General features: G+C 42.5%; 1 protein-coding gene across 1 annotated transcript in view; it reads right to left on the bottom strand.

Annotated features, from left to right (window-relative positions):
* Positions 1–2,915: 2,915 nt before the first annotated feature.
* LOC131226738 (uncharacterized) overlaps positions 2,916–17,279 on the bottom strand; it is a 35,777-nt gene continuing 21,413 nt past the window's right edge. Inside the window, exons 7-9 of the mRNA XM_058222421.1 lie at positions 10,090–10,191; positions 6,241–6,558; positions 2,916–3,931 (exon numbers count right to left, since the gene is read on the bottom strand). Of these exons, the coding sequence (XP_058078404.1) occupies positions 3,078–3,931; positions 6,241–6,558; positions 10,090–10,191 (1,274 nt within the window). The 3' untranslated portion in view covers positions 2,916–3,077. The remainder of the gene's footprint in view (positions 3,932–6,240; positions 6,559–10,089; positions 10,192–17,279) is intronic.

Raw genomic sequence — 17,279 nt, 5'->3', positions numbered from 1 at the left:
TACTGAGTAACTCAGTACGCTATCCGATTTCGTATATGAGATATGCTTTGTAGGCCCCACAGGTTGCATGGTTGCGATTTGCGTCTATAGTCAAGTTGGGAGACGCCTGAGTCGGTGTCCAACTAGAATGAGTCTGACCGAGTCCGAGTTGACTCGGTGGAGTTTGCACGGGACTCGTCCAAGCCTTACAGCCCTGCACACGCTTTCGTTTTCCCACCAAAGTCCCACTTGCGTAGAGCATCCCATCCATTCAAAAGATGGACCAGACTATAAAGGCGGACAAGATCGAACAAATGATTAGATGGGTCAGATCATTGGCCCTACATTGATTTCATTTTGGAGTCCACCTGATGGACGGCCGTGGTTTTGCACGGTTAGGATGCGACCCGTTGGCGTGAAAGAAAGTGTTGCATGTAAATGTTCACGTACAAGGTTGCATGCGAACATTTTTTTGGATCTAAATCTTGTAACTGGGTTTTCAATTCTGATAACGGGGGCGATGTTTCTGTCATCCAGACCGTTGGTCTATTGGGCCCCATAATCAAAAGATCTGAACCACCAGTATTAGGATCCGTTTCGTTGAGTTTGCACGGCTTCTCTTATTAACTATTTATTTGTATGAGAAATTAAAAATGCCCTGTGGAAAAACCTGGACGATAGTCCATCCATGCCGGGACACAACATGCCAACGGTCTAAGATCATAGAACTATGGGCCTGACTTGAGTCGTTTGGCAAAATAGCTGTGGATGTAGAGCTGGGCATGGGACCACTTGACTCGAGAAAACTCAACTCGTTCGACTCGTTCATACCCGACTCAATCTGAATCGAGTGGGTGAGTCGATCTAAATTGAACAAACTCAAATTGAGTCGAGTATGGGTCACCCAGTAACTTGACTCAACTCGATCTGAAACCGGACTCGTGCGCGCGCGCACACACACACTCTAGATTTGACATTTCAGACCTGAGATGGTAGTTGATGGAGAGGCTGAAATTCCGGTAGTGCACCTAGGTTTCGAGCTGTGATTTCAGCTCATGGATACCCGCTGCACCCAACTCGACTCAGTGCCAACGCGACTCGACCTGACTTGGTACCTATGACCAGATCAGATTTGGTCCAGATTAGTCCAGGTCAGACCTGGACTTGGATTGGGTTAGGTACGCTGGACTCGGTACCGAGTCAGGTCGAGTTCAGGTCAAGTCTATTTCAAAACCGAACCGAGTCGGGTCAGGCCTAACTCAGTCCAACTCGACTCGATGCCCAGCAGTAAATGATAGGTCGAGGCCCATTTATTAAATGGGCTAAGATGCCAAACTCAACCCCCACCATTGATTAAATGGGCTAATATGAATCTATTACTTAAACTATGTGGCCCACCTCAATACATGTGATTAGACCCTTTTCCCAGTCAACCCACCCTATTGGGTTGCATTTTCAAGCCCATCAGTAGTACATTGGGGTTTAAAGCTTTCTATTATTATTTATTAACTTTTAGAAAGCTGGCCAATAGGGGCTGTAAATGGGTTGGGCTGGCCCGTTAGGCTTTGAGGCTAGCTTTGGGCTTGAGCCTGTTTACTAACAGGTTAGGCTCGGGCTGTCCAAAAGCCCACTAACCTGGCTTGAAACTGCCCCAGGAATTTAGAGTTTTAAGGGCACGCCTAATGAACCATACAAATCTTTCACAAATGGGGCCAGCCAAACCAGAATGGAACCTTTGTTTTGACCAGTCACGTGCCTGGCCTAGGATTTGTGGGCCAGGCCTAAGATTAGAGCGACTGAGCCCAGCCCAATTCCTGGCCCATTGATAACCTTAGGTTGGGTTGAGCGCGGATTAGTTACTACCCCACCGGGACATTGCTAGATATGGAAAGTCCTGTCAGGGGCTCTGTGGAGCCCACCGTGATGTATATGTTTTATCTACACCGTCGATAGATCATCTTAGGACATGAGCCCAAAAAGGAGGCAGATCTAAGACTCAAGGGGACCACATCATAAGAAACAGTGAGGATTGAACTCCTGCTGTTGAAAACTTCCTAAGGCTCACCGTGATGTTTATTTGCCATCCAACCTGCTTATAAGGTCATATAGACATGGATGAAGGGAAAACATAAATATCAGCTCAACCCAAAACTTTTGTGCCCCCCAAGTTTTCAACGTTAGGATTTCAATCCCCACTGCTTCATCCAGTGTGGTCCACTTGAGCCTTCGACCTGCCTCATTTTTGGACTCATGCTCTAAAATGATCTGTCAAAATGGATGGACGGCATGGATAAAACATATACATCACAGTGGGTCCCACAAAGCCCCTAACAGGGCCATCCATCTGTAGCTAGATCCTGGTGGGGGTGGTAGCCAATCAGCATCCTGTTGGGATGCCATCTTAAAACCCAGTGGATTGTCCAGCTGAAGTCTGTTGCTTGCCCCCACAAAGACCCTGAAAGGAATGTCTCAAACGAAGAGCCTATTTTGTTGCATGGAAGAAAAAGAAAAAGAAATATCTCCATATTTTATTCTAGTTAAATTAATACAATTTAAGATTTAAATAAATAAATAAATAAAAACATCATTCCGTAAAATAATCATTAACCTCATTCATAATTAGATTCCCTGGCCAAGACACAAGGTAGCTATTGTTCGAGAAATCTAGAATTTCAGCTTGCAAAACAATCAGAATCATATAAATGGCATCCATTTTTCAACCATGACCTTAAAAAATAAAATTAAAAAAAACCATTAAATAATTACTTTTCTCATGTCTACATCTTGGATTTCCAGTGTCAAAACATGTTGTAAGACTCAATTTTAGCTAAGGGGGCAAAAACCTCATTAATTAGGAGGGAGACGTAAGACTCAATTTTAGCTAAGGGGCAAAAACCTCAAACCTCAACAAGAGAGAGCGAGAGGAACAAAACAGGCTGAGCAGGGGGGTTCGCTTCGACCCGGACTTGAACTGTTCATGCCGGCCCATTCCAAATTTTGATATTGCTTGGCCCGATCCAGGCCCATCGATAGCCCTTTGAACCCCACTTTTTTTAATATAAAATAACACAAGTACTTCTCGACTCCAAATGCATTGGCTACACCAAAATCCTAATCCCAGACTCAATGGCTCGCAGTTCTTCCTCTCCAACCTTCTTCCACACCCCACCTATCATCAATCGACCTTCAACCAGAGATACCCGTGAATCATCTCGACCCTCCAACCCACCAATGTTCACAGTCTCCCTAATCTTCTTTACAACACTTGAATCCTCCAAAAACTGAATGTCGCAGCTCGCTTCTCTCTTGCCAGCACGCTGTCTCCCTTCACTGCAGTCCTCTTTTTCAATGGATCTTTCATTTTCTAGCCGATTGCTGCCAGTCCAATCAAGAACAGGAAGGACCCCCGAAGACCCAAAAGCACGGGGCAACATACCGATCGGACACTTACTCCATGACCGGGCCACAGTCCACGGCCTTCTCTCCATATTGCCATTGCATGACTCCGTATTCACAGTTTTACCCTTCGCACGGTGTAATTTTAGAAACTCCAGCCTCTTTGCGGCCCGGTTAATGGAATCCTCTTCCTGTACAAGGGCACGTTCAAGATCCATGCCAGTCGTGTTTTCGGATGCAAGATCTGGGTCTGGCGTGCTACTCAGCATCAGCTTCTTGAGTCTCTCAGTTAGAGAATTCTTTCCTATCATCTCTGCTAGGAGCAGAACAGAATCCAAGAGATGGGTATTGCCAGGAGTCAGTAACGCAAGACATTTACGTAATAGGTCTGGGAGCATTGCTTCCGAAGTAGCAAGTGGAGTATCATGTTTGGATTGGATGGGACCGGAACCCTTCGCTTCTTTCAGATTCTTAAGGAGCCATGGAAGCAGAGAAGAGAGGTTTTCAATTTGATGGATCTCTGCCCGATATTTTGATGTTGGGATCTGAATGTCTCCTGTAAAAAGAGACAGATAAATGAAAGATGATGAAATTAATGACTAAGCTGTGTAAGTCGAATGGGAAATACAGTACGCAAAGACCTCTCAAGAAATGTAAGGACATGTTTGTTTTCATTGAAACCATTTCATGCCAATGGAAAATGGACATGGATGGAAAACTGTGTATTCCATAGGGAAATCCATGTCTTTGGTTTTCAGTGCAGTTTTTTGTGGATTCATATAAAAATGCAAGGGGGGGGGGGGGGGGGGGGGGGGGGTTGGGGTTCAACAGTCAAATGATTACTATATATCCTCATGGAAGTTGGAAAATTGACTTTTTGGGGAATTCCGGTTTCTTGCAGATTAGCTTAGAAACAGAAAGCAGATTCTACGCCATTCTTTGTTTTGTAAAGTTGTCAAAGTAGGTTTCTGCATATACTGTTTTCATTTCAAAAGGGTATTGCACAAAACAAACCATCCTAACAGAAATGGGGTGCGCTCCAGTGGTACCTTTACCACTGTAAGGTTACAGTGGTCCCAGCCAAATGTGGGACCCACGTGATTTATTCACACCATCCAACCCATCCATCAGATGGGTCACCTCAAAAAACCAATAATCAGCCTAATCCAACACTGTTAAGTGGATCACAGAAAAGGTAATAAGGCGGGAGGGAACACCCACCCTTTAATTTCATAGGGGAACACCTGAGTTGTAAAACAGCTTGATTTTTTGGCCTGACTTTTCATCGGGTCTGGAAGGGTGTGAAGACTCTGATTGGACTGCATGTTATGTATACAACACAGTGGGCTTCCACTCTAATCAACAGTGGCATTCCCTCTCAATATGTTCAATGTTCCATGGACCACCTGAATGTTTTATCAGGCTGATTTTGGGTGGCTGGGGCCCTTTTGAGGTGACACATCTGATGGAAGGGTTGGATTCCATGAACACATCACCAGGCCCCACATGCGGTTCGTATGACCATAAGTACCAATGGAGTGTACCCCCACAGAAATAGTTTCAAAACAAGATCCGGAAAGAAGGAATTGGAACTTGAAACAATGCACCAGTAACCCTTTTATCAATTGGAAGTAATTTGATTGAAAAAGAGACTGCTAGAAGAAATATCCATTAAAAAAAAAAAAAAAAAAACTACTAGAAATCCGGCATGTGGACCCGTTTATCAGAGGTACAATCAACACCAACGTTTGCTAGGTAACAATGTCATTTGGGTTTTGAGCCTCAAAATGTACAGTTTGCCGATGCGCCCCATCCCATACATGCAGCAGACCATGGTTCAATGATCCAAACCATTGATTTCATGGACCCCGACATGGATGGATGATGCCAAGAAAAATCCTCAGCCTGTAAGAATCTAGCAATTCAATCCTTGGTCTTTCCTTGATTGAACATGAACAGTGGCTGTATATAATATATTGTCCTTGAATTGTTTATTTGTAGGCCACTGGTCTAAGGATTTTCCAATCTTGGAGATTTTTGTGGCATCCCCCCTCCATGATGAGATCAATCAGATCAATGTCCTGGACCACTGAACCATGGGCTCCAAATGCGTGAAAAAATTAGGAGCATCCAAATTGTACGTCTTTTCAGGCACAGAACCCTGGAATTCTTCTTCTTATGACCCAGCAATTATGCAAAACAGTTTTAGTTACATGGGCTAAAAGGGCAAGGCTCAAAACTTAAAAAGGATCACCATTTTCATTTGGACCTATCAATACAAAATGAAAAGGAGGGAAAAAAGTCAATACTAACCAAAAAATTAAAAAGTTCTTGCTGAAGATAACTGTAAATCAAAAGGTTCCAAACAAGAGAAACCATGTGATATCAAGTCACAGATACAAACAATGTATTCAGGTTTTCAGTTTGTACAAGTGGCGCCCACGGTTCAATGATCCATACCATTGGTCTCTTAGGGCCCCATTGTGGATAGGTTACTGCCCCAAAAAATCCCCTAGCTTGGAAGATCCTACCAACCAACTTTAGGGCTTTTATCTGTTGAACGAGGATCAGTGCTGTATGTCTCTTCTTAGCTGTATATCCTCAGCCACAGATTCAAAGGTCAGGATCTTCCTATCAAGGAGATTTTGGACATGGTTCATCACAGTGAGACCCAACATAACAATGGTCTGCATACCATGGGTCCACCTGCAAAAAAAAAAATTTAGTAATACTGCTCATATCCTTGGCTCGAGGATCCCATAATTCCCTTCAGACAGACTATAAGCAAATGAAGAAATCGGGGAGACGGTGAGACTCAGATATAAGAATATTACATGTTCAAGGAGAAAGGAGTGGAAAGATTACCAGTTTCAAATTTCATATTTTCCCGAGCCTCGATCATTCCAAGAACTTCCTCAACCATTGTCAGTAATAATGCAGGCTCCTTACTCGACAATCTGGTTATGATGGCTTTCCAATCCCCAATTGTGCCTACACGGGATTTTGGATCGCCAGGAATGATCTCGACCTGAGAATTACCACCGCACTCTGCAACCTCAATCGCATCTCTGGAGTAGGATATCTTCAACAAGAACTCTTCCAACAACACTGCCACTACTTTCAAAGGGAATGTAGAGTATAACCGAATAAGACTCCCCAAAATAGTGCTCGGTTTCTTAAAACCTGAAAATTGGAAATTTTAATCTGTCAAAAAGCGCACTTTGTCAATCTTCTAGGGTATAATACAAAATGGCAATGAATAACGAGTACAACTGGACTGGCCCAGCTGACACATTAGCAAGCCTGGCCGATGAGCCAAGGAGCCAGCCCATTCCCAGCCTAGTCTAACTGGGGGGTGGCTCCGGCCCAGATTTTGAACTGTCCAGCCAGGCCTATTCAAATATGTGAATTGCTTGGCCTGGGCCTGGCCCATTGACAGCCCTAGGCCTGATAGAAAAGCACCAGTCCAATGGTCATGTAACACCCCGGTCCCAACAGTATGATATTGTCCGCTTTGGCTGGCACTTACTGTCCACCTCACGGTTTTCTTCTCGCAGACGGAAGCGGTTAGCGAACCACCTGCAAAACACGTCATACTATTGAAGGCCGAAGCCCCACATATAGCCCAGATATTCGGGCTCTCCCTTTCCAATGTGGGACGGGCACTAACACGCCCCCCCCCCCAGGAGACAAAGCGCTCTCGCTCTGATACCATTTGTAACATCCCGGTCCCAACAATATGATATTGTCCGCTTTGGCTGGCACTCACCGTCCACCTCACGGTTTTATTTTCGCAGACGGAAGCGGTTAGCGAACCACCCGCAAAACGCGTCATACTATTGAAGGCCGAAGCCCCACATATAGCTCAGATCTTCGGGCTCTCCCTTTCCGATGTGGGATGGGCACTAACACCTTGTAACACCCCGGTCCCAACAGTATAATATTGTCCGCTTTGGCTGGCCCGTCCCACATCGGAAAGGGAGAGCCCGAAGATTTGGGCTATATGTGGGGCTTCGGCCTTCAATAGTATGACGCGTTTTGCGAGTGGTTCGCTAACCGCTTTTGTCTGCGAGAACAAAACCGTGAGGTGGACAGTGAGTGCCAGCCAAAGCAGACAATATCATACTGTTGGGACCGAGGTGTTACATTATGTTTCTGGGAGGACATGTGACTCACCCATAACAGAAAAGATTGAGAAGGTTTTTTTTTTTTTTTTTTTTTAATTAAACAATGATGATATTTCATTAAAAAGGCCACAGCCTAAAATTACAAAGAAACACCTGAAACACCTAAAATAGCCACCCGAAGAGCCTGAACATAAAGCAGAGAGTTCTACTCTTCCGCTCACTCCTTAACATAGAGAATAGCCCTTCTAAAAAGTTTGAGAAGTTATATCAATCGTCCTAGTAAAGGGAGTGAATAATATAGTAACCCATCTTTTCCAGCTACTACAGTCAGTCTATAGACTCTATACCCCTCAAGCTAGGCAAGATAGGAGAATCTGGAAGCTGAAGCACAGTGATGTTTTCTTATCTGATTTGCAGGCCAGGGACCTCTTGTTCCAATCCTCCCCCAACATTGTTCCACTGTGGAAGGCATGAAAGGCCAGTCCCCCATAAAATTAGAGCTTTTGTGTGGTTAGTGTGTTGGGATAAGATCTTGAAATGTCATCACTTAAAGAATTGAGGGTAGGCACTGCAAAACAGATGTCCATTGTGTTGTTCTAGAGAGGAGACAGTGGATCACCTGCTGCTGCACTGCCAATTCTCCGCTGGCATTTGGCATCAGATCTTATCAAAATTTAGCATGTGTTGGGTGACTCCAGAATCATTTTTCATTGGCCTATGGTTTTATTTGGAAGGAATGGAATGATCAGTTGGTTAACAATATTACGACCAAGGTGATTCAACGAGCTAGATGCTCTGATGAATTTAGAGACTTTCCTATCAATGTGGTGACTGGAAATTGGAAGAAGATGCCTTGGGCTGGATCTGTTTCATGTAAAGCGGTGGCTCCATGAGTCCCTCACAATGAATGTATTTATAAAGCAAACTTTGTGGGGAGGTTTGTCTGTGATTGTAAAGATATGTCTGCTAAGGTTTATGGATCTACTGGAATCACCGACTCGAGCAAATCTGAAGTGGCTGCTCTTCTGCAGGTGATTAAGTTGTTGACTAATTTTACCCTCTTCCCTGCTTTTATAGAAGGAGATCCTTCCAACACCATTGGATGGGCCAGGGTTTGCATATATCCGTGGATGATTGCAAACATCATAGAAGAAGCACAGGACAGATGTGGGGAACACCACATCTCGTGTTAATTCCTAGAGAGGCCAACTCAGATGCAGATATGCTTACCAAGCAGGGGGCAGTGTCTAATCGTTTGCCCGTGTTTAATTTGTAATCAGGATATTGGAGTATAGTGAAAAAGTGGAAAATGGAGTGCCAAAAGTCCGTGCCCTGCAAATTACTGCTCCTTCATACCACCATACTTAGAGATAAGGTTGTAATAATATATTATAGCTGTCTTTTTCCTCTTTTTTTCTTCTTTTTTCCTTTTTTTTTTTTTTTTTTTTTTTTTTTTGCTAATAGATTTGTATTATAAGGGAAAGGACCCTCTTTTTTCTTCAATGGAATGAGATTCAATCTTCTATTCTCCAAATCTCTCTATCTTCGTTCTTTCGTCAATTATTAGGCCCATCATCTGCATGAGTACAGGGTATTGGACCCTAATCCATTGTTGGCTTCTTGTTGTTTTTTGCCTGGTTCCCCATGTATGATGTTTGGGCGGTTTCACTTGTGAACAAAGTATTCCAAAACGGTTATGCAATGGTGGTACCCGTCACGCATTACGGGATCGTAACGGCTCTGTAACAGTCTGGTAAGTTGTAACGGAAATAGGTCTTTCCAGCCAAAAGAAAATATCCGTAACAGCCATTCCAGCCCATATCGTAACAGTAACAGCTGCCGTACTGTTATGGAATACCTTGGTTGTGAAGTCCCCTCGTTGTATCATCCTCTTTGTTGTCTGAATAAAGCCCTGTTATCCGAAAGAAAATTAAACACACATGCACGCGCGCGCGCACACACACACAGAATGCTACCTTAGAGCAAACTTTACAGCAAAAACGAAGCACATGATGTGTCAAAAAAATTTGCAGCTTTTTACCCTAATAGTGAGGAGCACAATTTCTAGGATGTGCCTAAGGTAGAATTTCTTCCCAGGAAACCGTATGCAAACATATAATGAAGTTATAGACTCTAAATACTAGCTCAAGAGTTTTGCCATAATTGTAACAAGACCTGAAAAAGAGGAAGATGCCTCAGAGGTTTCTTCATGGCACATGTGCCAATGTGTCACAGTGGTGCAATAACTGGGCCACCCAACAGTTGGGGCCCACCATGAACATGTCTTGGACAACAAATCAGGCTGGCCCACACATCATGTGAGCCAGTTGTGCATGCGAAAATGGATGCTTAAACATGACTGGTACAGATTCATTGAACAAGTTTGGCCACCAGATGAGTGGACCCACCTGATCTTTGGGCCAGGGCATGGTCATGCTTCACAGAGCCACATTGGCACATGTACAAAGAAACCCCTCAATCCTCGTCGTATACATCTTAGATTTCTCAAAAAGAGCTGCATCAGCTCCCTCAAGACATGTGTTTCGAGAAGCAGACACATGTTGATGGAGCTTGATATCAAGTGTACCTATGTTTTTTACCGATAAACCTCCAGCTTTGGAACATTGGTGCATAGCTACATGGGAGAAGCGTCCAGAAAGCAATTTTGTATGCTTAGCAGACTTAGCACCTACACATGACAAGGATGTCAACTGAAGCAAGATCTAGTACAGAGTGGAAGAATCCGTGCTTTAAAAAAATAGAAAAGAAAAGATACGAAAGATAAAGAAGCAAAGAGTGGAATAATCAGATCTAGAGCTGCATTGATAAGGATGTTGAATCACAAAAGAATTTAAAACCACAAAAGAATATGCACGCTTAGTATAGAAAAGAAAAGGAAATTATGTCTCAAAAAGTAGCAAAAAGTTTGTTTTTATCCAAATAAGACTGGCAACATCATACTAAATACTGCTGCACTAAATCATGCTTTGCACCAGATATTATATATTATTGTTCATGGTCTGCAGATTTGGCAAATACCAATTTCAATTGTTTTGGCTAATAGCTTAACTGACTTCCTTGAGGAAATCAATTCTGGTAGTAATTGGGTGGGATTCAGCAAAATTTATGAAGAAATATGGCAAGTGACCAGTTCAAGTCAAATCATCACATCCTTGTTCTTTTCAACTTCTTAGCATACCCATAGCCGGACTGACCGGACCCAGACCCATTCAGATTCCGGTACCCATGACAGCTTGCAACCATTCCTTTCAGGTTCAGTTTGAAAATTTATAGCATAATTGATGCGGACACAGGTGCATTCAAGGTGTACCAACGAAGAAAGCGCCAACCACAAGTGCCGTCCTTGTGGATAGGCGAATATTGAGGAGCTGAAGACCTTTCACATGTGATTGGACATATAGAAGACCCCACTTAGGGAAGACACATGTGAAGGAAGATTGGAGAAAGAAGACCGAGCGCACAAAATTTCCCATACTTATGTTATTTGTGCATTTTTTGACTTAGTTAGGGGTCTTTTAGTAATCTTATATCTTTATTTGCTTATTCTAGGGGTATTTTAGTAATTTTATGTCTTTATTTGCTTATTTAAGTGGGGTAAAGCCCTAAACACGAATTTCAACTATTGATGAATGAAAAGCAAACCCTTTGGTTGCCTCCTTCCTCTCTTCTCTCTAATGGTGCTTCTTCTCTCCCCTTGATCTTCTTCTTCTAATTTCTTCTTGTGCCCCTCCAACTTCCTCAAGGTAATAACTTTCTTTCTTCTATTTTTTTGTTTTGGCTAAGTCCTCTTCGATCAAAATCTTGAGAACCGATCTAAACCCTAAATCCCCAAATTCTCAAATCCCTAATCCGAGAAACTTCTTGGTTCTTCGGACTAGTGATCTTCATTGATCGATTGAGTGTGACCATGCAAGATCGGGAGGTCTCATCCCTCGCCGGATCCAACCTAAGTAGTAATTGAATTCCATACTCCATGGTTGTAGTGATGGCCCGCTCCATTGCATGTTTCCTTTATGATTTTCTCAGTTATGATGATTATTGTTAGAATTTTAGATCATTTATTCCTTTTATTTCCGCTGTTTAATTATTTCCATGAGTATGCATCATAATTAGGGCTGTCCTACGTCAATAATGAACTACTCAGATATTACAACTTACAAGGGTGCCACAATAGCACTTGCAAGGGCTAATATACAACGCCGTAAATGCAGGTAGTCTTATCAAAACTCAAAAAGGAACCTCTCATCTTGCCTATTGTTACATAGTTGCAGGAAGCGTGAACTGAAGTGCCTACAGATTTAGGTGCAGGAGCAGGGAATCATATATTTCAAAACATTTTCAAATATAAACAGGTAGGAAGCGGGAGCAGAAGCACAAGTCTGAAGAGCGACTCGAGGCGGGAGAGGCACCTAGTTACAAGGATCAAGCAACCAATTGTAGCAAATTTCCTTTTCTCTTTTGGAAACTAAAACCTCTTATTTACAGCTTAACCATTTGGATTAAACTTTCTAATTCAAATCATTTTGGAAACTGAAACATCTTAATTACAACATACCTAGAGCTTTGCTGAGCCCACACGCTTTTAGACAGCATCTCATCTACATGCCATCACATGTACAGCTTGAACCTCATCAAGATACACAACCACTAACTTATGGTTACTATTTATAACCAGATACACGTCGGGTACCGAAGACCCAGCCCAATCAGACCCAATTTGTAAAAGGGTACTTTATGGTGAACCCAAACCGAACCTGATTTCTAAACATGCCTGAAATTGGATACATACCCATTTAGAATCAACTCAGGTATTCAGGTACCCATCCACAGCCCTATCGTTTGGTCAACTCACTTGAACCAAATTGATGAGCCAAATGGACAATTTTTTATTGATCAAGTGGACCCTAATTCTCTTTGAGAAAAAGAAAAAGAAAAGAACAATAATAGACAAAATGGAGGGTATTTTGTCCCTTAATTACTTCCATAGAAGGGCCTTCTAGGAGTGATAATTTGTTGGTTCAGCTGGGGTGTTTTGGTCCTTTGGGATTCGGGCTTCAGGAAGAAAGTTGGGTGGGAGAATTTGTAGCTAATGTTATTTTCAAGGCTATTTCTTCTGGCTTTAAGTGGTTGTTTTCGGGTGTTTATGGCCCGAGTTGAGCTGCCTCTAGGAGTGAATTCTGGAAGGAACTTTTCTTCCTTCGGGAAAGGTCCTCCCTTCCCTGGTGTATTGGAGGTGACTTCAACGTCATTCGATTCACTTATGAAAAATTTTTGGGGGACAGGATCACTACTAGCATGTGAAATTTCAGGGATTGGATCTCCGAAAATGAATTGATCGATCTTCCCTTGGGCGGTATCAGATATTCGTGGTGAAATGGTAGGATTCCTCCAACATTAGCTCTCCTAGACAGGTTCATGGTTTCTCCTAAATGGATTGATCATTTTCATTTTGCTAGGCAGTGACGTCTTCCAAAACCAGTCTCGGACCACTGCTCAATTTTACTGGAGGTCGATGAAATCAATTGAGGCCCAAGAACTTTCAGATTTGAGCTGGAAATTGAGAGCTTTTAATCCTTGGTCCAAGATTGGTGGGCTTCTTTTGAAGTCAGCGGAGGACCTGGTTTTGTTCTATTTAAGAAACTTCAAACGCTTAAATCTAAACTCAAAACTTTGGCATCAGGAGCATGGTACTCAAAACCGGTTACGTAACCGCCGTTACGTAACGGTAACGGTCATAACCATTACGCGCTACGGGGTCGAAACAGCTGTAACGGCTGTTACAGAAAAATGGGCCGTAACGGTCCCATAACGCTCCAGTAACAACGATTTTCAAAAACTAAAAAACGGCTGTAACGGCCGTTACGGCCACCGTTACTGTATCGGAACACCTTGATCAGGAGTTTTTTCATTCCAGGGAAAAGGAGATAGATGACATTCTCACGACTATTCAAAGTCTGGATATCAAGGAGGAAATGCAACAGCTATCAGAGGAAGAACAAGAGATGAGAGATAAGTACATAACTGATTATAATGCTAGAATTAAGGAAGAAGAGATTAAATGGAGTCAATGGTCCAGAGCAATATGGTTAAAAAACAGAGACAATAATACTAAATTCTTCCATGGGATGGCCAATGCCAAGGCGCGGGTTAATTCTATCTCTTTTATTGTAGTGGAGGGAAGGACTATCTCAGACAAAAATGGAATTACAAACGAAATAGTTAGGTTCTTCTCTTCCCTTCTTTCGAAGGAGATGGTCGATCGCCCTCGGCCTAATAATTTGGAATTTTCTGTTTTGTCAATCCAAGATGTGGAATTTCTGGAAATGGAAATTTCCAAAGAGGCAGCCTCCTCTCTTGAAAAAGAGAGAGCTCCTGAGCCTGATGGTTTCCCGATCTTATTTTTCCGACATTTCTGGTCCATGTTAAGTGATGACTTATTTCATTTCATTGATGATTTTTTCAAGACAAGTTACATGCCTAACGAACTTGGCAGCACCTTTATTGTCTTCATCCCCAAAATTGAGGGTGTTGATGAGATGAAGGATTTTCGGCCAATTAGTCTTATTAGCAGCCCTTATAAGATTCTAGCCAAAATTTTAGCCAAAGATTGCAGAAGGTAATCCCTTTGATTATATCCGATTTCCAAAGTGCTTTCGTATCAGGTAGACAGATTTTGGATTGTTCTTATTGCTATTGAATGCATGGACTCTTATCATAGGGCCAAAAGACCAGGGGTGTTGTGCAAACTGGATTTAGAGAAAGCATATGATCATGCGGACTAGTCTTTCTTAGCTTATATGCTTATGCGATTGGGCTTTGGTTTGAAATGGAGGCTATGGATGTATTCTTGTATATCGTCTCCCAAATTTTCTATTTTAATTAATGGATTGCCTTTTGGTTTTTCATATCTCAAATAGTCTTCATCAGGGTGATCCTTTATCCCTATTTCTCTTCATCATCGTTTCAAAAGCTTTGAGTAAGATGTTGAGTCGTGGCCACGAAGTGGGCTTGTTTCGAGGATTCCGGGTGGAAAATTTCCCAACCCCTGTTAGTCATTTGCAGTTTGCAGATGATACTTTGCTTTTCTGTGAAGAAAAATATTTCATGATCGATTTCCTCAATATGTCTATATGTTGGTTCGCGGTGATATATGGTCAAAAGGTTAATAAATCAAAGTGTGAGCTTTATGGGATTCATATTCCTCCAGAATCTGCTTCACACTAAGCTAACTTACTCAGCTGTAAGGTGGGATCTCTCCCAACTTATTACTTGGGCCTTCCTTTATGCATGGGAAAACCACCTCTTTTTCTTTGGGATAAGATTCTAGCGAGAATCCAAAGCAGGCTAAACACTTGGAGAGGCAAATCAATGACTCTCGGGGCTTGTTTATCCAACCTTCCTATGCATTTTTATGTCGCTTTTCAAATGGCCTTCTTTGGTTTTGCAGAAAATTGATAAAATAAGAAGGGAGTTTCTATGGCAGGGTGGATCAGAAGGAAGGAGCTTCCATTTATTGAATTGGAAAGAAGCCTGTCTTCCAACACCCCAAGGAGGAGAGGGAATCAAGAGATTAGATTTAGTAAATACATCCCTCATGGGGAAATGGGTGTGGAGATTTTTTCTGGAAGAGGGCCTTTGGAAAGAAATTTTAAATGCGAAATATGGGACATCTACAACTAGCTGGTGGATAAAGAAAACTTCCGCATACCAGATGTCCTATATTAGCAAAAATATCAACAGATTGGCCCCCCTCATTTTTGACAGATTGAAGTTCTTGGTTGGTAAGGGCAATAGAGTCGGATTCTGGATTGATCCTTGGATTCTTGATCATCCACTAAAATCCGTCTATCCGGATCTTGCGGCGTTAGCCTTGGATATTGGTATCTTGGTGGCTGATTCTTTCTCTTGGAACGGAGAAGAGAGGATTTGGACTCCTCTAAGGAGGAATTTGAGGGATTCTGAAGCTGAGTCTTTAATGTCTCTCTTATCTCTATTACAAGAAGTCAAAATTGATCGGGATGCTCAAGACTTGATTGTATGGCAGGATGGAGCTTCAGGAGCATTCTCAGTGCGGACATTCTATGTTGATCTTGTGGAGGATGGAGCTCCTGGCAAAAGCTCTTCCACCAAGGAGATTTGGAAGTATGAAACTCCCCTCAAAGTAGTCGGATGGTTGGCAGGGAGAAACAAAATTCTCACTATCAACAATCTTCAACGACGTGGGATGATTTTGTCGAACATGTGCCTCCTATGTTACAAGCAGTCCGAATATGTTGACCATCTTCTCATACACTGCACATTTTCGACCGGAATTTGGAATGAGTTCTTCTCCTTCGCGTCGGTCCACTGGGTCATGTCGCGCTCATTAGAATTTCTTCTTTTAGCTTGGCATGCTAAGGACAGGGGAAAGCTAGGAAGGAGAAAATGGCAAGTAGCTCTTCTTGCCATTCTATGCCATTTGGGCCAAAAGAAACGACCATTGCTTCCGCAATAAGAGAAGATCATAGGCCGGGGATTTCTTGAGGGTTATCCAATTTCTTCAGGATTGGGCTCCATGATTTATGTGGGCTTTTTTCCAGTGATGGTGCTGGGTGTTGTTGTATCCTTAGTTTTTTTTAGGTTTTTTCTAGTTTTTAGGTCTCTTGTTTTTTTTTTTATTTCTTTTTGTTTCTTCGGTGCTTGGCTTGTTGTCCTTTGTTTTGTTTTTCTGCTTGCTAAATAAAATTTCGCCTTTCAAAAAAAAAAAAAAAAAAAAAAAAAAACAGAAGGGCCTTCTATACATTTCTTTTATCGACAAAAGGAATTTATTGGAAACCAAACGCTATACAGGAATAGTACAACCGCCCAAGGAGCAGAACACACTGAAGTGCCCTCCTTACATTCACATCTCCAACCAGTTGGTATCAAAGTCTACACTCCCAAGAACTCCTTTAGAATGAAAGCCTAAAAGCTTGCCCTATCCCTCTACTTCCTACCTCGAGCTTTCACATTTGATCTTGAAAGTTCTATCTCTTTTTTCCTTCAATACATACGAAATCACCTTTATAAGCATAAATACCAAGGAATGCCTCCAGGAGATGACCTATAACTTGGGCATCAACCAAACCATCCCAAATTGGTTTAGGCACCATCACTAAACTTTGGCGACAAAAGGCCAGTGCATGAAGAGTTTATTCACATTTTTCACATTCCGAAGCACATACAACACCCATTCATAATGATTTTCTATTTGTTCCTTGGGTGATCAAAGTCAAAGCCACCCACCACAAGGCAATCACTTTTGGAGGGCCAGTAACAAATGAAAGATAGGATATATGTGCATCCTTCACCCCATCTTTTGCTTTTCCTTTACCACCATTCCCTCCCTCTCATCCCCTGCTTGCGGCCCTCCCAAAGGATCCCACTTCAAACTCTCTTATCCATCCAATTTTGATTTGGAACAACCTCCAAGGTTTCCAAGAGTCCAAAAAATCATCAACCTCTCCATCCCCAAGATCCCTTCCGAAGACTGGGGACCACAGCACCTAAGGTGCCCTCCTGAATTATACATTGGCTGACCTTGACATCTTTAGTCAGTTCAAGCTTAACCGAAGATAAGGATCAATTGTTGCACCACAAGTCCAAAAAAAAAAAATGGGGCAAATGTGCCAACTCCAGCCCCAAAACTAATTCATAGAGCAAACCAGTTCTTGACATTAAGAATGGGTTCCATTTCCATGGCCTGGATACCCAATACTGAGAGGTTGTTGGCCCCAG

This window comes from Magnolia sinica, chromosome 15 (assembly GCF_029962835.1).
Source record: "Magnolia sinica isolate HGM2019 chromosome 15, MsV1, whole genome shotgun sequence".
Taxonomy (NCBI): Eukaryota; Viridiplantae; Streptophyta; class Magnoliopsida; order Magnoliales; family Magnoliaceae; genus Magnolia; species Magnolia sinica.
This window is presented reverse-complemented; position numbering and strand designations above follow the sequence as displayed.